The sequence below is a fragment of the Artemia sp. Qi Xiang Cuo genome, chromosome 1, assembly GCF_049724085.1.
Source record: "Artemia sp. Qi Xiang Cuo chromosome 1, ASM4972408v1, whole genome shotgun sequence".
In the NCBI taxonomy this organism is placed as follows: domain Eukaryota; kingdom Metazoa; phylum Arthropoda; class Branchiopoda; order Anostraca; family Artemiidae; genus Artemia; species Artemia sp. Qi Xiang Cuo.
In genome coordinates, this window is record NC_142794.1 from 102,856,568 (window position 1) to 102,882,837 (window position 26,270).

A 26,270-nucleotide genomic window follows, 5' to 3' on the forward strand; every position below is an offset into this window, starting at 1 on the left:
TGTGTGTGTGTGTGTGTGTGTGTGTGTGTGTGTGTGTGTGTGTGTGTGTGTGTGTGTGTGTGTGTGTGTGTGTGTGTGTGTGTGTGTGTGTGTGTGTGTGTGTGTGTGTGTGTGTGTGTGTGTGTGTGTGTGTGTGTGTGTGTGTGTGTGTGTGTGTGTGTATATATATATATATATATAAAGAAAGAAAAACGAGCAAAAATGGGGTTTTTATAGGCCAAATGAAGACAACTTTCGAAAAAACGAAGCGAATATTTCCGAAGAGGACAAACGCCATTTTTGCTCGTTTTTCTTTCTTTATCGTGATGTCAGAGCCAATGTGGTTTAAGAAAATATATATATATATATATATATATATATGTATGTATATATATATATATATATATATATATATATATATATATATATATATATATATATATATATATATATATATATATATATATATATATATATATATATATATATATATATATATATATATATATATATATATATATATATATATATATATATATATATATATATATATATATATATATATATATATATATATATATATATATATATATATATATATATATATATATATATATAGGTAGGTACAGAAGAAATTTTGAGAGGAAAGTGCAAACATATTGCTAGTTCTTATCAAAAGAAAAACGAATTATCAACAACATTGTAAGATCAATTTATTCAATCGAAAAATTTAAAAGAATACAAAAGAATCCCATACCACGTGCTACCTTTTTTTAAAGCCATATTTCTTCCGTTCATAGAACAAGTCCGTTTTGGAACTTCCCAAGTTAACTATTTTAGGACACCCGTCACGCTAGAAAAGAAAAACATTTCAAAAATAACTTTATGCCAGAACCAAAAATACTTACTAAGGCCCATGTCATCCTTATTTGAGAATTGGGACCACAACTCCTATCGACTCATCCACAAGGACTCGATATATCGTATTTTCTAGTGCAGTGTATAATAACTGAGCTATCATGACATTGCCAAAATTCTTCGTCCTCCATCTTGGATGCATTCGAGACCCCATCCTTGAAATTCTTAATGCCTAAGAGCTCCATCACCTCCACAATACACGGGACCAAAATAGAACAGGGAGAAGATAGAAGGTTTTCAAAAGTAAAAAGACAACAATACAATAAATTGGAAACAATACATAAATTATTCAAAGGTTCAGAATGACTAATTGCATAAGCTATAAAAAAAAAAAAAAAAAAAAAAAAAGAATACAGGATCTACATTGGCTAAGTTCGTTAAGGGCGTTCAGTATCATAAATTTATTTACACGAGTCTCAGCATCACCTGACAGTCTCAGAGACAAAGGGTCCACAAGCAAATTTTCCCAGCGCCACATGGAGCTTCCAATGCGATTTCGGTTGATATTGATAGGGGATCTCAAATGTATCAACAGTTTAAAAAGCTAATGAGAGGCTAATTGAAAATTAAAAAAAAACTATAATTTCCTACTAATTGTTGAGCTAAACATTGTCTATTCAATGCACATACAGTTTAAATAACATTCATTGTGTGTCGGCAAGGATTTTAATCATGGCAGTTAGGACAATATGAAACTTCTATAGCTGTCACATTATTCAATGATACTTCTTTTGAGCCAATTTTAATTTTTTTTTTTCTAAGTTTTCATACAAAAATATTTTTTGGGACTACTCCTTCCTGAACTTCAAAAAGAAAATTCTGCTCTGTTGAATCAAAAAAACAACACTCATGCTTTCTAATGATGTAAGTTGCATTAAATCTGAATATCTGTATCATCAGCAATGCACAAAACGGAAGAAGTTTAATGGTTTTTCTCAAATTTTGGGAAAGAAGCTTTGTTTTCTGCTGTTATTCGCATCTCTTATCAAAGCTATATAAGTTATGGCAAGACCGCCCAATTAATGCCGATTAGTTTAGTATACAAACTAAATAAGTTTATAGTGGACGAGATAGGGTGCTTCTTTATGGTATTAAATAAAAAAAAGTTTTTTTTTCTACTGACAGTAAGAAAGTGGCGTTAGTACTTCAAACGAATATAAATTATTCCCAATATGAGGGGTGGTGAGCCCTCCTCAATACCCCTCTCTTTACGCTAAAGTTTTTAGTATTTTAAAAAAGGTTCGGATTCTAGTTATACTGCCCTTGTGTTTCAGGAGCCTTTCTTAAAGAATTGGAGAAAAATGTCAACACAATGAGAGATATCCCTAAAATTGAAATATCCAGAAGAATAGGGTATGGGTATTGGAGGTCAACCAAACATAGTACTTCAAGCGAGAATTATTATTATTTTTTTTCAATGCTAGTAAACATGTAAATATTCAGACATAAATAAAGAGGAATTCGAATGTGACTAAATACAAGCAAAAATATTAGATTTAAGCATATATATTTGTTCTAATAAAGCCCGATTTTCTAGTTTCCTCTATTTTTAGCAGGAGTAGAAATTAGAAAAAAACTAACTAATTTAAAAAAGTAGATTTTTCAAATAAAACTAAAGAAGTAGAACTAAAAAAAGAGCTTTATTAAAGAGGTATTATTATACCCTTTGCCCCTCATTAAGGTAGAAAAAATTTAAAGTTATTTGCCTTTGTTTTTTATTGAAGCGTTTTCCAAAGCAACTATCTCTTTATTACTTGTAATTCTGACCTTTTTCCATGAGACAAAGGATGCATTAATATAAAATCACCAGCAATAGTTCTTTCTATTCAATCTATATGTTGTTAGTTCTTTTAAACTAAGTCCATTGGGCTTCAAACAGGCATAGTCAACAAATGCCAGTATACCAATTTGAAATGCACAAAAAAACTTGAACATTTATAAACGCCTTAAGATACTCTTGCAGTTAAATACTTACATCCTTTTCCTGTATGGTACATTCTTTGCAATAATATGCATCTGATATGCCAGGGCCTCCGCAGATCACACATCTTCCCTGATATGAGCCATAATTACATTCATCACAAATTCGCACAAGAGTGCATGGTCTGACATAAGAGTCGCAAATTACGCATTTACCATCACACTTTTCACACAAGCGACCAATAGCTAGAATAGATAACAGTAAGATCAACATTTTCAAAAGTAACAAAAAGCATTAACAAATGTAAGAAAAGAAGAAAAAAAGTGTGATCAACTTCTGGCAAAACTTTTTGTAAGCACTTTTATAATTCATGTAAAATGTCATTTTGATGTAAAGCAATAAGAGAAAGGGTACCAACCATGCAGGCAATTCTGGCCCTTAGATAAGGGTCAGTAGCTTTTCTACTATGAGCAGTGGAGAGGATGTACATCCTTGAGTAAAGGAAAAACCTAACAATTTCTGTGATACTAATGATCTAAGCCAAAAGGTTAGCAATGCAGCTTGAACAAAAAACCTATACACATTTTGTGAACCTATATAACAAATAAAGACCTTATAGCACATACGAAATCTGCCATATAAACAAAGTATCATGATCTACTTATGCATGATTTCAAACTAAAATGCAGGTTTTTACAATCTATTGCAATAGACAAATCAGTCATATTTTCAAAACAATTTTGAATTTCACAGGACTATTCCAAAGCTTTTCCTAAGGCCTTAAAATCTAGAAAAATCCATCAGAAATCTTGCAAGTTATAATATGAAACATCTTTATCTACTCTACTGAATGGAAGATGGGGTGGAATTCAAACAACAACCTAAGAATTTTCAATTGATATCAACCAGAGAGCTAACTACCCCAAAATCAGTTTAAAACTTAACTTTTTCAATATGTGCTTGTGGTTGTGCACCAGATTAATATTATGTGCTTATTCGCCTTGATATGCTTATGCTTGCTTAGCTTCACTTATAGTGTTCTTTATTATAGGTGCCTGGGTTTTGAATAAATATTTATCTACCAAATATTGCGTGGTGTCAGAAGTGATTGACCAATAATGGATGTCAACCAGCCAAGTATCCGTTTGGACTTGCTGTCTTCAAGATGAGTGGAAACGATTTGAACAGCTTGCTCGTCTTCGTTTGCTGGCCCCTTATCTGGCCAAACCGGGAAGATCATGTGCGCCTACCTTCTTATTTGGGTAGGAGACAAGGGAAGAAAGATATTTAATACCTTCACTTCCATCAAGAGTGAAAAGGACAAGCTTGAGCCATACCTGACAAAATTCAAAGACTATGCAACACCCAAAACAAACAGCGTGTTTGTAAGGTACATCTTTCAGAAACGCAACCAACATGAGGGAGAAAGCATAGAAAGCTACATAACAGAGGTGAAAACCTTGGTTAAAGCCTGTAGCTACAGCAATGCAGACAAATGGTACAAGATAGAATAGTCTGTGGAATATTGAACCTGCATGTCAGAGAGCACCTGCTAGTAAAAGGGGATGCTCTAACCCTTGAAACAACTATAGAGAAATGTCACATGTTTGATACAACACAGCTAAGAATATTTGATGAAAATAGCATAAAAAAGAAGTTGATTCCATCCACAACAGCAATCGCCATCCAAGCCAAAGAAATGATGAGTTCAAGACCACTAGCTCAAGATCTAGAGAGTGCTATTTTTGTGGCGGCAGCTACAGCCCTAATCATGCATGTCCTGGAAAAGGAAAGACATGTACCAAGTGATGCAAGCCCAACCATTTTGCACATGTTTGCAGAAGTAACAAGGTTGTAAATGTAGTTTCAGGCACTAACAACACACTTGAAAACTCTGGTGATGAGGACAAGATATTTCTGCATGAAGTCTCCAAAACAAATAACAAGGAAGAAGCCATAGTCTCCCCCACAATAAAAGCCCAGTTGCCAGTTAGCTTCAAAGTTGAATCAGGAGTGCAAGCAAATATCATTCCTGTCAACTATTTTGACATGTTCTCCCCAAAGGCAGAAACACAAGGCTAAGCAGAAGCTTACTAGTTACTGTGGTGGCAGGATTCCTGTTTGAGATACATGTGCTGTGAGCTGTACCTATGAACAATCTAGATTTCCAATCAGCAGTTCTACATTGTGGAAACAGACTCTGTTCCCATAATCAGTTTCAGATCAAGCTTGGATATGAACCTTAGTAAACTGATCATGAATGTCAACTCTACTGCAAGCACTGATGAACCAATCCACAACTCTGTTTTGGAGGTTATTAAAGAGTTTAATGATGTCTTTGAAGGGCTAGGAAAGCTAGATGGCGAGTGCCATTTTTATTTAAAGGATGGAGCCATCCCTAAGGATCATGCTGTAAGGAAAATTCCATCTGCTCTTTGCAAGAAGCTTAAAGCAGAGCTTGATAAGATGAAGAAAGACAAGATTCAGCCATACAACTTGAGTTTCACTTACAAACCCAGCATTGAAATACCAGTTGTAGATGTATTATAAGGGGTTCACCTTTCAGACGTTGACATGGCTACACAGAGAGAACTCAAAGCATATGTACACCAAGTTGTCAAGTTACTTCCAGTGAGCAATTCAAAACTGCAAGCTAGTTACACTCAGACAAATTATAGAATCTGGATGGTCATCTTGCTGCAAGCTATGTCCTAGTCATGTACTGCCATTTTGGGGAGTTGAACATGAACAGTACATCAATGACAAAATCAAGTTCAAGGGAGACAGCATAGTGGTAACAGCATGTCTGAGATCCAATATGTGAAAACAACTAAATACTTCTAATTTAGGGGTGGAGAAAACAGAACAGAGAGCCAGGATGCTCATCTACTGGCCTTGACTGAATACAGACATAGAGAATCTGATTGTCAGCTGCTACACATGCCAAAAACATAGCAGGAATCTACAAAAAGACCCACTAATCTTTTACCAGTATCAGTTCTCCCATGGCAACAAGTTGCATTTGACATATTCAATTGGCATGGAGCCAGATACCTATTAGTGGTGGAATATCATAGCCGCTATTTTTAAACTGATCTGTTGCATGATTTGATATTGGCAGAAGTCATTTTGAGACGGAAGTTGCATTTTGCCTGTCACAGCATACCCCAGGTCATGATGTCCAAAAACGGTAGTAAATTCATGTTCCAAGAATTCAAGAGCTTTGCCAGAGACTGGGGATGCAAGTTAAAACTTTGAGTTCAATATACCCCCAGTCAAATGGATTAGTGGAAGACTCCAGACCTGCAAGAGCATCATGACCAAGGCAAGTGAAAATAGATTGGCCCCTACCTTGGAATTCTAGAATACTGTAACACCCCAGTTGATGGTTTAGCTGCTCCCTCACAAATGCTCATGAGCTGCCAGCTTTGCTCAAAACTGCCATGAACAGAAAAGCACTCGGAAAAGAGAGTGGTACAGACTTCTGAATTTTTTGCTAGCAGAGAGATGGCTCAACCCAGGAGAGAAATCTTATTGTGACCAGCATGCTAGAGAATATCCAAAATTCAATGTAGGCAACCAGGTTTTCTTCAGAAAACAGCCAGAAGCGCCATGGAAAAGCTGGGAAATAACAAAAGAGGCAGATGAACCTAGATTGTACAACTTGTCATCTAAAGATGGTTTGATCCTTCACTGGAACCAAAGGCACTTAGAGCAGCTTCTTGTTCCATGCCTGATGATAGACCTGCCATGGAGTACCCCCCTGGGTTGTATCAAGGTCACTAAACCTGAGTTGGGTTATGGATTGCACTGACATTACTGGAAGCATGAGTCTGCACAGATCATTGCAGATTCCCAACAACTGCCACCATGCCCAGTATGGCCATAGCTGAGCACTGTCTGCTAACAAAGTGAACTGTCTAGCATAATTCCAGCACAAGCAACAGCTGCTCAGGCTACAAGATCTAGCAGAGAGGTGAAACCACCAGAGAGACTAAACCTATAAGGAATAACTAACTGACAATGATGCATTTATGTTTAGTATGTTTAGTGTGGTGGCTGCTGATGGGAGTGAGCCTTGTGCCTCCTAGTGTATTTTTCTGTTGTGTCCTGTAGTGAGTGATAATTTGCTAAGTCATTGACAGTTGGTGGAGTAAGCCTAGCACGTCCACACCTAGAGGTAAAGGTGCTCATCCTTTGGAAATATCTAAAGGAGGATGTAGCATTATATGATGCCTTGCTCTCATGCTTGTGATTGTGCACTAGCTTGCTGTTATGTGCTTATGCTTATTTGCCTTGATGCGCTTATGCTTGCTTTGCTTTTAGTGTTCTTTATTACAGGTGCTTAGGTTTTAAATAAAGATTTATCTACCAACATCCAACCTGCATGGAGAAAAGTACTTTAAAAAGCTAGATACATGTTCAGATTACTGGTTGTTGTTGCTTGACAGGGAATCTTCAGACCTAACTACTTTCAATACTATCTTTGGAAGATACCATTTCAAGCACATACCAATTGACATTATATCAGCACAGGATGAGTTCCAGAGGCGAATTGAGAAAGTTTTGAAAGTCTCACTGGCTTTATCATAGACAATCTGTTGGTCTTTTGGTCAACCCTGAAAGAGCATAATCAACGTCTTGTTACCATCTTAAAGAGGGGGCATGAGCAAAAGGGGTGATGTTCAACCTCAGCAAATGTAAATTTGGTGTACAAGAGGTAACATACTTTGGCCACAGGATTGGCAAAAAAGGAATGCACCCAGATCCAGAGAAGTTATATGCAATTAACACAATGCCTAAACCAGTGAACAAAGAAAAGCTGACCACTCTCCTAGGAATGATGAATTACTTAGCCAGATATATCCCCAATCTATCAACTAAGTGTAAAGATCTTTGTGACATCTGCAAAGACAAAGATTTTGTTTGGGAAACAAAAAAAAAATGTTGCCTTAAAGGAAATAAAGGGCTCTATGGTGTTGCACCTTCATTTCTTTGACGACCAAAGTACCTCAGTTGACCTGACAGTCAATGCCTTGTCACAATGCCAAGGAGCATACATCTTGATGAATGGACTGGCAATAGCATATGCTTCACAAGCCCTTACACCTACTGAGCAAAGATACTCACAGCTAGAGAAAGAGCTTTATGTCATTGTATTTGGCTGCCAATATCTCCACCACTACATCTATGGAAGGCAAGTCAAAGTGTTCACTAATCACTGCCCACTCAAAACAATTCTACAACAGCCTTTGCAAAAGGCCCCAGCAAGACTACAATGGATGATGCACCAGATTCAGCCATACAAATTGAGTTTCACTTACCAACCCAGTACTGAAATACCAGTCACTAATGCATTATCAAGGCTCACCTGTCAGATGTTGACAAGGCTACACAGAAAGAACTCAAAGCATATGTACACTAAGTTGTCAAGTTACTTCTGGTGGGTGATTCAAAACTACAAGAAATACTCAACCAGTCTAAAGAAGATCCCCAGCTAGCTGCATTCAAACAAATTATAGGAGCTGGCTGGCCATTTTGCCACAAACTATGATCTAGTCATTTACTACCATTTTGGAGGGTCCAACATGAACTGTCCATCAACAAAAAAATCTTCTTCGAAGGAAGAAAAACGAGCAAAAATGGGGTTTTTATAGGCCAAATGAAGATACTGAAAAAACGAAGCGAATATTTCGAGAGGACAAACGCCTCTCTTCTTCAGCGCGAAACGAAACGATGTATCAATAAAAGCCAAAATTTAAAAGAATTAAAACCAAATACCTAACAGCCATAAAAGCGAGTTATTCGCCAATATCAGCGATTTGCACAAAATCAAAAAAATATGAACTGCCATCGACGGATACTAGCGAACAACTTAACAAAAGAAAGGAATCAATTCATTCACTCGACAAAAAAACGAACCAGCAATTAAATAAGTTGGAAAACTATGTCACTTGATTTCGGATTTTAATTAAGGCATTTCTTGCAGACACCCTTTGAGACCTAAGGGGTTGTTCACGTGTTTGATTAGATGACTGAGAAAGTGGTTCAAGGTTTATTTCAGGGATCACTAAAGTATCGGCTTCTCTTTTGAGAAAACCGAAATATAACTCATTTATTATTAAATCACAGGAATCTCTGTTTAAAGCTAGACCTAAATGTTGGTATTTATAAATTTCAACAGCTTCTCTGTAGTGCTGGACAATACCCTTATCATTCGAAATAAGACGAGCTTGATTAAACAAAATAGTATGGTCTGGTTTTTCAAAAATGTGCTCTGCAAGGGCAGAGTCAAAACTTACTGGTTTTTTCCGCTTTTTAAGTGTATTATTAATTGAGCTAGAATGCTGAGTTAATCTATCTGTTAGTCGCTGATTAGTTCTTCCAATATACCAAAGACCACACGAAAAAGGAATTCTGTAGACACCGGAGTTTTCACCTACCGGGATAGGGTCTTTTCCTTGATAAATTTGGGACCTTATAGTTTTTCTGGGTCTATAATAAGCGTAAATGTTATTTTTCCTTAGATTTTTTAAAATGCGGTCTGAAATCCCTTTAATGTATGGGAGACCAAGATAAACTGAATTTTCCCTTTGATTTGTGTTTTCTGTGGAACTATCTGATAATCTTTTAATGCGTTTTGCAATTACAGAATTTATTAAACTAATTGGATAACCATTCCCAAATAAAATATCTCTAAGGTGGTTGAGTTCTAAATCCAAGAAACGTGTTGAACAGACTTTCAATGCTCTATCAACTAGAGAAGTGACAACTCCTCTTTTCACAGCAGGAGAATGATTGGAGGAATAACTTAAGTAACGGTCATTATGTGTGGGTTTTCTATATACACTAAACTCAAAACATGAATCATTTCGGTGCACCAAAACATCTAAGAAAGGAAGACGCCTCTCTATCTCTGATTCCTGAGTAAATTTCAGTTTTGGATCCAAGGAGTTGAGCAAGTGAAGAAAAGAACCCAGAGACTCGTCACCATGCTCCCATAAATAAAAAATGTCATCTTTAAAACGAACCCAAAACTCAGGCTTACAAGAACCATGCAAAATAGCCCTTTCTTCAAGGTCTTCCATGAAAATATCAGCTTGTATTGGAGAAAGGGGGGCACCCATGGAGAGCCCATATTTTTGTCTATAAAAAAATGCCTCTATAATGGAAGTAAAAAGAAGTTCTATTACAAAGGGCTGTAAGCGAAAGAAGCGTCTGATTCGAAAGAGCGGAATTTTCTGATATAGATGGGTTAGAATTAAGTTTTTGCTCCAAAAACAGTTCGGCCTTTTGAGGATCACAATTGGTATACATTGAATCTGCATCAAAACTGCCAATTCTTGTATTTGGTTTAACCGAAACTTGCTTTACCTTGGAAACAAAATCAGCGGAATTTTTAATGTAGGATTTTTGAGCCTGAATTAGTGGGCGAAATACCACTGATAAGAATTTTCCTATTTTTGCTGTAGGAGAATTAAAAGAAGAAACAATGGGTCGAAGTGGATTACCGGGCTTATGAACTTTAGGAAGACCATAAAAGCGAGGGGACGTACAACCGCGTGGGTAAAACCTTTTGTACAACTGATCTGTAATTTCACCTTTTCCTGTTAGATAAGAAAGCTCTTTTCGGACTTCCTGTACCACCTTAGAGATATTTTATTTGGGAATGGTTATCCAATTAGTTTAATAAATTCTGTAATTGCAAAACGCATTAAAAGATTATCAGATAGTTCCACAGAAAACACAAATCAAAGGGAAAATTCAGTTTATCTTGGTCTCCCATACATTAAAGGGATTTCAGACCGCATTTTAAAAAATCTAAGGAAAAATAACATTTACGCTTATTATAGACCCAGAAAAATTATAAGGTCCCAAATTTATCAAGGTAAAGACCCTATCCCGATAGGTGAAAACTCCGGTGTCTACAGAATTCCTTGTTCGTGTGGTCTTTGGTATATCGGAAGAACTAATCAGCGACTGACAGATAGATTAACCCAGCATTCTAGCTCAATTAATAATACACTTAAAAAGCGGAAAAAAACAGAAAATTTTGACTCTGCCCTTGCAGAGCACATTTTTGAAAAACCAGACCATACTATTTTGTTTAATCAAGCTAGTCTTATTTCGAATGATAAGGGTATTGTCCAGCACTACAGAGAAGCTGTTGAAATTTATAAATACCAACATTTAGGTCTAGCTTTAAACAGAGATTCCGGTGATTTAAGAATAAATGAGTCATATTTCGGTTTTCTCAAAAGAGAAGCCGATACTTTGTGATCCCTGAAATAAACCTTGAACCACTTTCTCAGTCATCTAATCAAACACGTGAACAACCCCTTAGGTCTCAAAGGGTGTCTGCAAGAAATGCCTTAATTAAAATCCGAAATCAAGTGACATAGTTTTCCAACTTATTTAATTGCTGGTTCGTTTTTTTGTCGAGTGAATGAATTGATTCCTTTCTTTTGTTCAGTTGTTCGCTAGTATCCGTCGATGGCAGATCATATTTTTTGGATTTTGTGCAAATCGCGGATATTGGCGAATAACTCGCTTTTATGGTTGTTAGGTAGTTGGTTTTAATTCTTTTAATTTTTGGCTTTTATTGATACATCGTTTCGTTTCGCACTGAATAACAGAGACGTTTTTAATTTAGAAATATTCTCTTTGTTTTTTAGTATAGTAAATCGAACTATAAAAACCCCATTTTTCTCGTTTTTCCTTCTATGGTTGATGTTAAATCATAGTAGTTCAGGACATTAAATCCTTCAAGATTCAAAGTATAATTCTACAGATTCCGTTAGTATATGAATACCTCGTGTGAGAAAAAAAAGATCAACTGATTAACCAACAGTATTTTCTACATAATTGTAAAATGAACCGTATTTTACCCAAGTCAATGCGACATTCGCTTCACTTGAACACACGTCACGAACAGTAATTTAGAGAACGTATAGGGTTTGGTATTTTAAATCATGTTATTAGTGACTGCAAAAGCAAGTGCTACCGGTTAAATCAGGATATTTTCAGGCTAGAGCGAGAAATATTATGTACGCTTTCTTATGCTGATTTTCATCAAATTAAGGCTATTGCTGAAAATTCTTTTCCGCATGATTTTAGGATTTCTAGACAAAGACTTTCTGAGAAATTACACCGTTTAAAGTTGGAAAAACTCTCTAATAATCCACCTTTTGTCCCAAATGCGTATCCTGGTCTTGCTGTGATAAATCTCAACTCCACGCCCCTTACAACAGAGCAAAATCAGGTGCTATCGAAAGGATTCAAATTTTCGATAACCCCTTCGAAAATACCTTATAGTGAAATTATCGCGAACACAGAGGGTGCTTTTCATGACTCTCGTGCGGAGATTGGAGAGATTGCTGAGGTTAGAGCACAATTTGTTGAAACTTTGTTGGATTCGCCTTCTATTAATAATCGAAATTTAAAAAATTCTAGTAAAAATGAACACTTGGTCTTACACGCACTACAAAAAGATCATTCCAGAATTATTACGAAAGCCGATAAATGCAATACTGTTGTTGTATTAGATTCAGATGATTACGACAAAAAAAATCAGAGAAATTTTAAATGATTCTAACACATATGAACAATTAGCTACCGATCCCAAAAAAAATTTGTACAGGAAGTCCGGAAAGAGCTGTCTTATCTAAAAGGAAAAGGTGAAATTACAGATCAGTTGTACAAAAGGTTTTACCCACGCGGTTGTACGTCCCCTCGCTTTTATGGTCTTCCTAAAGTTCATAAGCCCGGTAATCCACTTCGACCCATTGTTTCTTCTGTTAATTCTCCTACAGCAAAAATAGGAAAATTCTTATCAGTTATATTTCGCCCACTAATTCAGGCTCAAAAATCCTACATTAAAAATTCCGCTGATTTTGTTTCCAAGGTAAAGCAAGTTTCGGTTAAACCAAATACAAGAATTGGCAGTTTTGATGCAGATTCAATGTATACCAATTGTGATCCTCAAAAGGCCGAACTGTTTTTGGAGCAAAAACTTAATTCTAACCCATCTATATCAGAAAATTCCGCTCTTTCGAATCAGACGCTTCTTTCACTTACAGCCCTTTGTAATAGAACTTCTTTTTACTTTCATTATAGAGGCATTTTTTTATAGACAGAAATAGGGGCTCTCCATGGGTGCCCCCCTGTCTCCAATACAGGCTGATATTTTCATGGAAGACATTGAAGAAAGGGCTATTTTGCATGGTTCTTGTAAGCCTGAGTTTTGGGTTCGTTTTAAAGATGACATTTTTTATTTATGGGAGCATGGTGACGAGTCTCTGGGTTCTTTTCTTCACTTGCTCAACTCCTTGGATTCAAAACTGAAATTTACTCAGGAAGCAGAGATAGAGAGGCGTCTTCCTTTCTTAGATGTTCTGGTGCACCGAAATGATTCATGTTTTTAGTTTAGTGTCTATAGAAAACCCACACATAATGACCATTACTTAAGTTATTCCTCCAATCATTCTCCTGCTGTGAAAAGAGGAGTTGTCACTTCTCTAGTTGATAGAGCATTGAAAGTTTGTTCAACACGTTTCTTGGATTTAGAACTCAACCACCTTAGAGATATTTTATTTGGGAATGGTTATCCAATTAGTTTAATAAATTCTGTAATTGCAAAACGCATTAAAAGATTATCAGATAGTTCCACAGAAAACACAAATCAAAGGGAAAATTCAGTTTATCTTGGTCTCCCATACATTAAAGGGATTTCAGACCGCATTTTAAAAAATATAAGGAAAAATAACATTTACCCTTATTATAGACCCAGAAAAAATATCAGGTCCCAAATTTATCAAGCTAAAGACCCAATCCTGATAGGCGAAAACTCCGGTGTCTAGAGAATTCCTTGTTCGTGTGGTCTTTGGTATATCGGAAGAACTAATCAGCGACTAACAGATAGATTAACTCAGCATTCTAGCTCAATTAATAATACACTTAAAAAGCGGAAAAAACCAGAAAATTTTGACTCTGCCCTTGCAGAGCACATTTTTGAAAAACCAGACCATACTATTTTGTTTCATCAAGCTAGTCTTATTTCGAATGATAAGGGTATTGTCCAGCACTACAGAGAAGCTGTTGAAATTTATAAATACCAACATTTAGGTCTAGCTTTAAACAGAGATTCCGGTGATTTAAGAATAAATGAGTCATATTTCGGTTTTCTCAAAAGAGAAGCCGATACTTTAGTGATCCCTGAAATAAACCTTGAACCACTTTCTCAGTCATCTAATCAAACACGTGAACAACCCCTTAGGTCTCAAAGGGTGTCTGCAAGAAATGCCTTAATTAAAATCCGAAATCAAGTGACATAGTTTTCCAACTTATTTAATTGCTGGTTCGTTTTTTTGTCGAGTGAATGAATTGATTCCTTTCTTTTGTTCAGTTGTTCGCTAGTATCCGTCGATGGCAGATCATAGTTTCTGGATTTTGTGCAAATCGCGGATATTGGCGAATAACTCGCTTTTATGGTTGTTAGGTATTTGGTTTTAATTCTTTTAATTTTTGGCTTTTATTGATACATCGTTTCGTTTCGCGCTGAAGAAGAGAGGCGTTTGTCCTCTCGAAATATTAGCTTCGTTTTTTAAGTATATTAATTTGGCCTATAAAAACACCAATTTTGCTCGTTTTTCTTTCTTTATTTGATGTCAGGCCAATGTGGTTTAAGAAATTATCTTCTTCGAATGAGACAGGATATTGGTACCAGCATGTTTGAGATCCAAGACATTAAAACAGCTACATGCTTCCCATCTAGGAGTTGAAAAAACAAAACAGAGAGCCAGGATGCTCATCTACTGGCCTCAACTGAATGCAGACAGAGAAAATCTACAAAAAGAGCCACCAATCTGCTCAAGGGAATCAGTTCTCCCATGGCAACAAGTTGCCTTTGACATATTCACCTGGCATAGAGCCAGCTACTTCCTAGGGGTAGATTACCATAGCCACTCTTTGAAACTGATCTGTTGCATGATTTCACATTGGCAGAAGTGATTTTGAAACTGAAATCACATTTTGCCCATCATGGCATATCCCAGGTCATGATGTCCAATAATGGTAACCAATGTGTGTCCCAAGAATTAAAGAGGTTTGCCAGAGACTGGGGATTTGAGCCCAATATACCTCCAGTCAAATGGATTAGTGGAAAAGAGTATCCAAACTTGCAAGAGCATCATGACCAAGGCAAGTGAAAATGGAACAGACCCATACCTTGGAATTCTGGAATACCATAACACCTTGGTTGATGGTTTAGCTGCCCCCTCACAAGTGCTCTTGACCCACCAGCTCTGCTCAAAGCTGCCATGCATTTGGAAAAGAGAGTGGTACAGACTTCTGAATTTTTGGAAAGCAGAGAGATGGCTCAAAACAGGCAGAAGTCTTATCACTACCGGCATGCCAGAGAAAATCCTGAATTCAGAGGAGGCAACCAGGTTGTACTACTTGTCATCTAAAGATGGTTCAATCCTTCACTGGAATCAAAGCAGCCTCTTGTTCCATGCCTGATGATAGACCCGCCATGGACTACCCCCCCAGGGCTGTATCAAGGTCACCAAACTCAAGTTGGGTTAGTGATTGCCCTAACAGTACCAGAAGCACGAGTCTGCATAGATCATTGCAGATTCCTGACAACTGCCACCTAGCATGGTATGTCCATAATTGAGCCCTGCCTGCCAGATGGCAAACCTCCCAACATAATTACAGCACAAACCACAGCTGCTCAGGCTAAAAGATCTGGCAGAGTAGTGAAGCCTCAAGGGAGACTAAACCTATAAGGAATAACCAAGTATCAAAGTGACATTTGTGTCTAGTGTTGTTCTGCCAAAACCCATTGGCAGCTGATAGGAGTGAGCCTAGTGCTGCCTGGTGTAGTGTAATGTAGTGAGTGATAGTTTGCCAAGTAATTAGCAGTTAGTAGAGTGAGCCTAGCACCTCCACACCAAGAAGTAAAAGGCGCTTATGCTTTGAAAATAGCTGAAGGAGGATGTAGCATTATGTGATACCTTGCTCTTATGCTTGTGGTTGTGCACCAGCTTCCTATTATGCGCATATGCTTATTTGCTATTATGTGCTCATGCTTATTTGCCTTGATGCACTTATCCTTGCTTGGCTTTGCTTATAATGTTCTATATTATATGTGCCTGGGTTTTGAATAAAGATTTGTCTACAAAATATTGCAGTATGGTAGCATATACACAATACAAAATGGATGCTAGGGCCCTAGAAAGAATACAGAGAAGGGCAAGGAAACTTATTCCCACCTGGAATCATACTCTTTATGGATAACGTCTATAAACTTTGAAGTTACCATTCTTGACACATCAACAAAGGAGGATGGTAAATATTGAGCAGTTGGCAATTCTGACCTACAAACAAAGTAGACATAGTATTTAATGCCTTTTTTTATGCTCTTTATGACTATAATAATTGCATCTGATGCAAATTCAATTTGAACCCAAGTTAACCTAACTTTACCCAAATATATAGTTTATATTATACATTTCCTGTGTGTTTTATTTATTCTCCATTGATTTGATTTATAGGTAAATTGGTATAAACAAGAGTGATGCTAACAGAGGTGGACAAACCACATCTAAAACAAGATAAATTGGTATCATCTTTGAGGGTCTGTAAAGGGTTTAAAATTGAATTTGCACCAAAAGCAATTATTATATTCAGAAACAATATTAAAAAAAGGCATCATGTAGCATGTTCACATTATTTGTAGGTAAAAAATGTGGGCTGTTTAAGATTTATCAGGAGAAGTGATTTTATAATCACTCAGAAGCAACTGAACTCTGGAGTAATAAAACAAATATTTCTCTCCTCTCCTGTGTTGTGCTAGAGGCCACAGCTTAAAAAAACTCCTATCTGTCCTGGTCCCCCTAAAAAAGGGAACCAGGACAAACGCTAAATTGTTTTGGTGTTAATCCAGTGCCAATGTGGAATGGGTTGACAGAAAAGACAGTTTAGGAAGCCACTCAAGACTCACTCAAAGCCTGGTCTGCCAAGATTCTGTCAATGTAGACTAGAAACTGAATTTAGACAAACATAAAATGAAGTTAGCAAACCTTTCCCCAGCAAGAAATATGCAGATTGTCACCACCTTATCTTGATGGCAATTGCAGTTTAAGGTAATAATAGCCTATTTTCAGAATAAAATACATATTTTAAAAGATGGATAACAAACTTCTAATCATGGACATATTAGATTTTTTTTCATATTTCGAATATTTAAGCTTATGCTTTAAATTACCTCTACAACTTATTCTATTAAAATATAATGGTAAAATTAAAGTACCTTCCTTTACTCCTCCCTCTAAATGGCACTGAACTTTAAAAAACTTTGTGTTATAAACCTGAAACCTTTCAAAATAGATCCTCTGCTTAAATGAAATACAAAAAAAGTATTTTTAGCTTCACAACATTGCTCAACCCTAATTTATCATGTTCTAAACATCTGCAAATACATTTCCTAAACTTTGAAGAAAAAAAAACATTGATATGGCTTAAAATTCTACTCAAATAACAGGAATTGTATTTTCAGAACTAAAACCAGAGAGACACTCTAAGTTAAGGTACAATGTTGCTTTTTCAAAATTCCAATAGGTCAGAAGTTGGTCAATATAGCAGCTTGAGAATACCTTCCTGGAGTATGTTTTTAGCCCTGGATTCATTACTTAAAGTTTCATTTTCCTAACTTAGCCCCTTTCCAAGATAGCAAAAAGTAGCTAAACTAACCTACAATACCCTAAATGGTGAAACAATCCAGTTTCTAGCTGGTATAATAGCCAATATTTTAAGGCAACTTAACTTTTGAAGTAGGCCTAATGATTAGCCACTTGATAACTGAGCCATGTTTTCAGACACTGTGGGTCTCAACACAGGTTGGATGAGTGTAGCACAACAAACATTTTTAAAATGCAGGTTCTACCACAAAAGAACAGGGTTGGAACCCACTCTGCTGAAAAAGCTATATGGTGGGATTGAAGGGAAGAATTCAAAAATTGTATAATATGAACTTTTAAACCAAAGTAGACTCCGGTACCCTAACCTTGAGGTTTAAGAAGAAAAAATAGATCAAGAAGTTCAAAGATATTTGTTTGTTAGTTATGCTTCAGATTTTCATTGATTTTTAGTATTTTCCATTAAGATAATTCAAATTTTATAAGCTGTTCCTATTATTGCATTTCAACTATATCTTAAAGAGATGCATAAATTGGTTTTATAGTCAAACATTTAGTTCATGGATAGTTTTAGGCAAAGGCCATAAAAAATTGAGCAACAGATCCTAAGGAACAAAATTCATCAACTGTAAACTTGGGTTGGTAGTTGAATTTTAAACTCTAACACCAATTAGGGTCTACCATGAACCCTGTTTTTGAACTTGATATTAAATCAGGTTCCAAATTTAAGAATCCCAGGCTCAAACAGGATAAAAAACACAATGGCTGAAAATGGTTGATAGCAGACTCATATAGAACCCAGACTTCTGAAAACAACTGGTGCAGATCTGGGTATTAACCCATGTTAGAACATGGTGCCTGAAAAATACAGCTCTGATATCTTACCCTATGGGCTATTTGTCCAGTAGAGGCAGAAATAGAGTAAGGCAGTACATATTTAAGAATAATAAAGCCAAGGCATAAATGAGTATGTTTACTTTATTCATAGGCTAGGTCAAGGGTGAGCAATGTTTGACTATTAAAGTCATTGGTTCTTTATACTCTAAGCAACAAATATTGTCACTTACTCTTATATTGAAAGCACTATAAAGTCAAACAAAAGACAACATTGTGTTTCCTTTAAACATGGAGAATGATATTAAGTCTTCTATAAGACTTCTTAAACATCAAATCATTATAGAAAAGTATGAATAAAGTTATACAGAAGATTTTTTGGTTTTCTTATTTCATATATGATCCACTAAAATGTCATACAGAAGAAATTATATTAGCCTACCCTACTGATACATAGAGAAAACAACAAAAAGTCATACAGATGGCTATTTATAGCCTAGGCCTACAGGATTTCATATATAGGCCTAGAGCAGCCTAAACAAAGTCATACAGATGACTTTTTAATAATCATTCTACTATAAAGCATTATGAATAAAGTCATACAGATGACTTTTTATATATCCTGCTAGTACATAGAGAAAACAACACAAAGTCATACAGATGGCTTTCTATAGCCTAGTCCTACATGATTTCATTAATAGAGCAGCCTAAATAAAGTCATACAGGTGACTTTTTAATATATCATTCTACTATAAAGCATTATGAATAAAGTCATATGGATGACTTTTTATGCCTCTTGCTATTATAGAGCAAACATAAATAAAGTCATACAGATGGCTTTTTATACCTCATACTATTATAGAGCAAACATGAATAAAGTCCTATATATGACTTTTTATGCCTTTCTTTTATAGAGTAACCATAAATAAAGTCATACAGATGACTTTTTATACCTCCTGCTAGTACATAGAGAAAACAACAAAAAGTCATACAGATGGCTTTTTATAGCCTAAGCCTACATGATTTCATTTATAGAGCAGCCTAAATAAAGTCATACAGATGACTTTTTAATATATCATTCTACTATAAAGCATTATGAATAAAGTCATATGGATGACTTTTTATGCCTCCTGCTATTATAGAGCAAACATAAATAAAGTCATACAGATGGCTTTTTATACCTCATATTAATATAGAGCAATCATGAATAAAGTCCTAAATATGACTTTTTATGCCTTTCTTTTATAGAGTTAACTTAAATAAAATCATACAGATGAATTTTTATACCTCCTGCTAGTACATAGAGAAAACAACAAAAAGTCATGCAGATGGCTTTTTATAGCCTAGGCCTACATGATTTCATTTATAGAGCAGCATAAATAAAGTCATGCAGATGACTTTTTAATATATCATTCTACTATAAAGCATTATGATTAAAGTCATATGGATGACTTTTTATGACTCCTGCTATTATAGAGCAAACATAAATAAAGTCATAGAGGTGGCTTTTTATACCTCATACTATTATAGAGCAAACATGAATAAAGTCCTAAATATGACTTTTTATGCCTTTCTTTTATAGAGTTAACTTAAATAAAATCATACAGATGAATTTTTATACCTCCTGCTAGTACATAGAGAAAACAACAAAAAGTCATGCAGATGGCTTTTTATAGCCTAGGCCTACATGATTTCATTTATAGAGCAGCATAAATAAAGTCATGCAGATGACTTTTTAATATATCATTCTACTATAAAGCATTATGATTAAAGTCATATGGATGACTTTTTATGACTCCTGCTATTATAGAGCAAACATAAATAAAGTCATAGAGGTGGCTTTTTATACCTCATACTATTATAGAGCAAACATGAATAAAGTCCTAAATATGACTTTTTATGCCTTTCTTTTATAGAGTTAACTTAAATAAAGTCATACAGATGACTTTTTATACCTCCTGCTAGTACATAAAGAAACAACAAAAAGTCATGCAGATGGCTTTTTATAGCCTAGGCCTACATGATTTCATTTATAGAGCAGCATAAATAAAGTCATACAGATGACTTTTTATACCTCCTGCTAGTACATAGAGAAAACAACAAAAAGTCATACAGATGGCTTTTTATAGCCTAAGCCTACATGATTTCATTTATAGAGCAGCCTAAATAAAGTCATGCAGATGACTTTTTAATATATCATTCTACTATAAAGCATTATGAATAAAGTCATATGGATGACTTTTTATGCCTCCTGCTATTATAGAGCAAACATAAATAAAGTCATACAGATGGCTTTTTATACCTCATACTATTATAGAGCAAACATGAATAAAGTCCTAAATATGACTTTTTATGCCTTTCTTTTATAGAGTTAACTTAAATAAAATCATACAGATGAATTTTTATACCTCCTGCTAGTACATAGAGAAAACAACAAAAAGTCATGCAGATGGCTTTTTATAGCCTAGGCCTACATGATTTCATTTATAGAGCAGCCTAAATAAAGTCATACAGATGACTTTTTAATATATCATTCTACTATAAAGCATTATGAATAAAGTCATATGGATGACTTTTTATGCCTCCTGCTATTATAGAGCAAACATAAATAAAGTCATACAGATGGCTTTTTCTACCTCATACTATTATCGAGCAAACATGAATAAAGTCCTAAATATGACTTTTTATGCCTTTCTTTTATAGAGTTAACTTAAATAAAATCATACAGATGAATTTTTATACCTCCTGCTAGTACATAGAGAAAACAACAAAAAGTCATGCAGATGGCTTTTTATAGCCTAGGCCTACATGATTTCATTTATAGAGCAGCATAAATAAAGTCATGCAGATGACTTTTTAATATATCATTCTACTATAAAGCATTATGATTAAAGTCATATGGATGACTTTTTATGACTCCTGCTATTATAGAGCAAACATAAATAAAGTCATAGAGGTGGCTTTTTATACCTCATACTATTATGGAGCAAACATGAATAAAGTCCTAAATATGACTTTTTATGCCTTTCTTTTATAGAGTTAACTTAAATAAAGTCATACAGATGACTTTTTATACCTCCTGCTAGTACATAAAGAAACAACAAAAAGTCATGCAGATGGCTTTTTATAGCCTAGGCCTACATGATTTCATTTATAGAGCAGCATAAATAAAGTCATGCAGATGACTTTTTAATATATCATTCTACTATAAAGCATTATGATTAAAGTCATATGGATGACTTTTTATGACTCCTGCTATTATAGAGCAAACATAAATAAAGTCATAGAGGTGGCTTTTTATACCTCATACTATTATAGAGCAAACATGAATAAAGTCCTAAATATGACTTTTTATGCCTTTCTTTTATAGAGTAACCATAAATAAAGTCATACAGATGACTTTTTATACCTCCTGCTAGTACATAGAGAAAACAACAAAAAGTCATACAGATGGCTTTTTATAGCCTAAGCCTACATGATTTCATTTATAGAGCAGCATAAATAAAGTCATGCAGATGACTTTTTAATATATCATTCTACTATAAAGCATTATGATTAAAGTCATATGGATGACTTTTTATGACTCCTGCTATTATAGAGCAAACATAAATAAAGTCATAGAGGTGGCTTTTTATACCTCATACTATTATAGAGCAAACATGAATAAAGTCCTAAATATGACTTTTTATGCCTTTCTTTTATAGAGTTAACTTAAATAAAGTCATACAGATGACTTTTTATACCTCCTGCTAGTACATAAAGAAACAACAAAAAGTCATGCAGATGGCTTTTTATAGCCTAGGCCTACATGATTTCATTTATAGAGCAGCATAAATAAAGTCATGCAGATGACTTTTTAATATATCATTCTACTATAAAGCATTATGATTAAAGTCATATGGATGACTTTTTATGACTCCTGCTATTATAGAGCAAACATAAATAAAGTCATAGAGGTGGCTTTTTATACCTCATACTATTATAGAGCAAACATGAATAAAGTCCTAAATATGACTTTTTATGCCTTTCTTTTATAGAGTTAACTTAAATAAAGTCATACAGATGACTTTTTATACCTCCTGCTAGTACATAAAGAAACAACAAAAAGTCATACAGATGGCTTTTTATAGCCAAGGCCTATGTGATTTCATTTATGGAGCAGCATAAATAAAGTCATGCAGATGACTTTTTAATATATCATTCTACTATAAAGTATTATGAATAAAGTCATACAGTTGACTTTTTATTCCTCCTATTATTATAGAGCAACCATAAATAAAGTCATACAGATGACTTTTTATACCTCATACTATTATAGATCAAACTTAAATAAAGTCATACAGATGACTTTTTATGCCTGACTTTTTATACATATGACATTTTTCATGCTCTATAAATTCTTGCATATGACTTGTTGTTGTTTTCTCTATATATTAGTGGGGTAATATAATTTCTTCTGTATGACATTTTAGTGGATCATATATTAAAATAAGAAAACCAAAAAGTCTTCAGTATAACTTTATTCATACTTCTCTACAATGATTTGATGTTTAAAAAGTTATACAGAAGAGTTTATATCATTCTCCATTTTTTCTCTGGAAATGAAAATATATAATTACAAACATACAAGGTATAAAAAGTCATTTGTAGGACTTTATTCATATTTGCTATATAATAGCACAAGGTATAAAATTTCATCTGCATTACTTTATTCATTTTTGCTCTATAATAGTGTAAGGTATAAAAAGTCATCTATGTGACTTTATTCATGTTTTCTCTATAATAGTGACATGCATAAAAAGTCATCTGTATGACTTTATTTATTTTTGCTCTAAAAAAGAATGAGGCATAAAGTCATCTGTATGACTTTTTATCATTCTACATAATAGGAGAAAGCATGATTTTGTCTTCTGTTTGACTTTATACTGCATTCTATATAAGAGTAAATGACAACATGGGCGCCCATGTGGGGGGGCAGGGGGGGCTCTTGCCCCCCTGGCTGAATGATGCTGCCTTATTTTTATATTTTTGTTCTGGGATTTCTATTATATAGCATTAAAAGTAGCAATTAGACGCAGTTTGCCCCCCCCCTGGAATTCAGCTTATGGGCGCCCATGAATGACAATATTTGGTAAATTTTTACCAAATCATATTGCTGACTTACAAATAAAGTGAATATACCACTTGATGCCTTTTTTATGCCATTTCCAAATATAATAATCATTTTTGTCAAAAATGTATTTTACCCCCACCCCTAGCCTATATACCAATTCAGGGTATATATTTGCAATTTAGGGGGGTGGAGATAAAGTTTAAATTTACCTCCCATTTACACCAGAAATAAAATTTGTCACCCCCCCCCCAATGTGCAAATATATACCCTGAATTGGTATATATATAGGGGGGGGTAAATTCATTTACAACAAAAATGACTATGATATTTGAAAGGAGCATAAAAAAAGGCATCAAATGGTATATTCACTTTATTCATAAGTCAATAATATGATTTGGTAAAAATTTACCCAATATTTTATCACTCAGATATAAAGAAACAATTTTCTATATTGTCATATGTAGGTAACCCTAAGTCAATAATATGAACAACAAAAAATTTACTGCCTAAGTCCTTGAAATTATTTTAAAACATCCTGGAAAACTCATTTATGCCTAGGCTTTATTATTCATAAAAGTGTGCAGCCTTACTTTATTTCTGCCTCTACTGGACAAATAGCCCATAGGGTAAGATATTCAGAGCTGCATTTTCAGGCATCATGTTCCAGCATGGGTTAATACCCAGATCTGCACCAGTTGTTTTCAGAAGTCTGGGTTCTACATGAGTCTGCTATCAACAAATATTTACTGGCTAAGCTATTCCAAGTGTATGACTGATACTTGCGTTGTTCTACAAAAAATAAGGTTGAGTTTAAAACTGGAAATCTACCCAAAAAAATGGGTAAAATTCTACTTTAGTTACTTTTACCTATCTTGGAAAGGGGAGGTTAGGAAAATGAAACTTTCAGGGATGGGTTTACAGGCTAAAATATGGGTAAAGTTCTACCAAATCATATTATTGAGTTAGGACAAAAGTGAATACACCATTCAATGCCTTTTTTTATGCTGATTTCAAACATAATAATCATTTCTATCAGAAATGAATTTCAGCCCCCTTATATATGCCAATTCAGGGTTAGGTATATATCGGGGGGAGGCTGAAATTCATTTCTGATAGTAATGATTATTATATTTGTAATCAGCATAAAAAAAGGCATTGAATGGTGTATTCACTTTATTCCTAACTCAATAATATGATTTGGTAGAACTTTACCAAAATATGTCCTGGGAAGGTATTTTTAAGTACTTATCTCCTCTCCTTCTCCCTCTAGAGGATCCTGAAATGTGCCTAAATGACATGTCTATACCTAATGAAATTTTGACAAAACAATATTTTACCTTAATTTTCAGTTAGGCTATAGCCTAAGATTCTTTTTCTCTGGCTTTAGTTTTGAAAATGCAATTCCTATTATTTGAGTAGTATTTTAAGCCACATCAATGTTAATTTTCAAAATTTAGGAAATGTTTTTGCATAGCCTATCTATAAAACTCTATAAATCAGGATTGAGCAAAGTTGCAAGGCTGAAAACAATTTGTTGGACATCATTTTAAGCAGAAGATCTATTTTAGAAGGTTTCACTTTTATAACACACAGATTTTTAAAGGTCATCAAAGGTCAGGACCCTCTAGAGGGAGAAGGAGTGGAGGTAGGTACTTCAAAATACCTTCCCTGGGCATGCCTTAGCCTTTAGATCTATCCCTGAAAGTTTCATTTTCCTAACCAAAGTCCTTTTCAAGATAGCCAAAAGTAGAATTTTACCAAAAAACGATTAAAGCTCAAGTTTACCAACACCAGCTTGTTTTCTGCAAAAAATCAAATCAGGATGATGTTTAGCCATTTGCCTTGAATTTTGAAGAAGCAGGATTTCCGAATTTCTTCTCTTTCTTGACCTCTTTGTTTATTATTGGAGTAAATGACTGCCATCTATTATTTAAACTGTTTCCTGCCACTAAACCGTCACGTGGTCATTCTAGGGGCAGAGAATTTGGACTTATTTATAGCAGCGGTGGTGCACTTCAGTATTTGAAATTCGGTCGGAGTATCAAATCTCATAGTATTACAGAGAAAGCAGCGGTCAAAGACGTATATATACTGGAAATAAAGTGCCATCAGTGGCCATGCCTCGACAATATAAAAGAGAACATATCTAACATCGGATTTATAGACACAAATTTCTGTCTTCATGCTGATCTCCTGCCGGTACCACAAATGGTGGCGAAGCTGTGGAAAATTATCCCAGAATTGATGATCTGCACATCAAGGTAACAGCCTTCACCAGAGTCGATTAGTACGCCAAGATAAGTGAAACTATCGACTTCTTCAATTTCCTGTTTGTAAATCACAAGCTGATAATTCAACATACTAGGCTTTCACCAGCCTTATGAATTAAACAAGCATACTATCCTCTGCCATGATTCACCAAAGGCTTTTGCTGGTTACGGAGTCGAAAGTAGCCAGAAAATAATGAAACAGGTTAACTATAAAGAGGTTGTAGCATTTGCAATGTTGGAGAATAAAAAGTATAGTGCACCTTCTTCGGTTTTGATATTCTCATTGGTTCTCATGTGTCCACTCATCCTTTGCTCCCAGGAACCTTTTGAGTAAAATCATCACAAATACTTTGGTAGTATTTTCAATGAGTGATGTCCCTCGGTAGCTATGCCTGTCACGTTTATCTCCCTTTTAAACCCTAGGAATTGTTACTATACCAATCAATCTGAGGAAAATGTCTTCTTCTACCATACTGAAGAGAAGTTCTAGTTACTCCGCTATAAGTATAGCAAGGCCTTGTAGACCTTAGGAGGGA

General features: G+C 34.9%; 1 protein-coding gene across 1 annotated transcript; it reads right to left on the reverse strand.

The window, feature by feature from the left end:
- Positions 1-675: 675 nt before the first annotated feature.
- Phf5a (PHD finger protein 5a) lies at positions 676-25,333 on the reverse strand. Its single transcript, XM_089097405.1, has 3 exons — positions 25,250-25,333; positions 2,873-3,063; positions 676-832 (listed from the first exon to the last, which is right to left on the reverse strand). Exons 1-3 carry the CDS (start codon positions 25,299-25,301, stop codon positions 743-745), a joined length of 333 nt encoding a protein of 110 aa, XP_088953531.1. The 5' UTR covers positions 25,302-25,333; the 3' UTR covers positions 676-742.
- Positions 25,334-26,270: the final 937 nt, after the last annotated feature.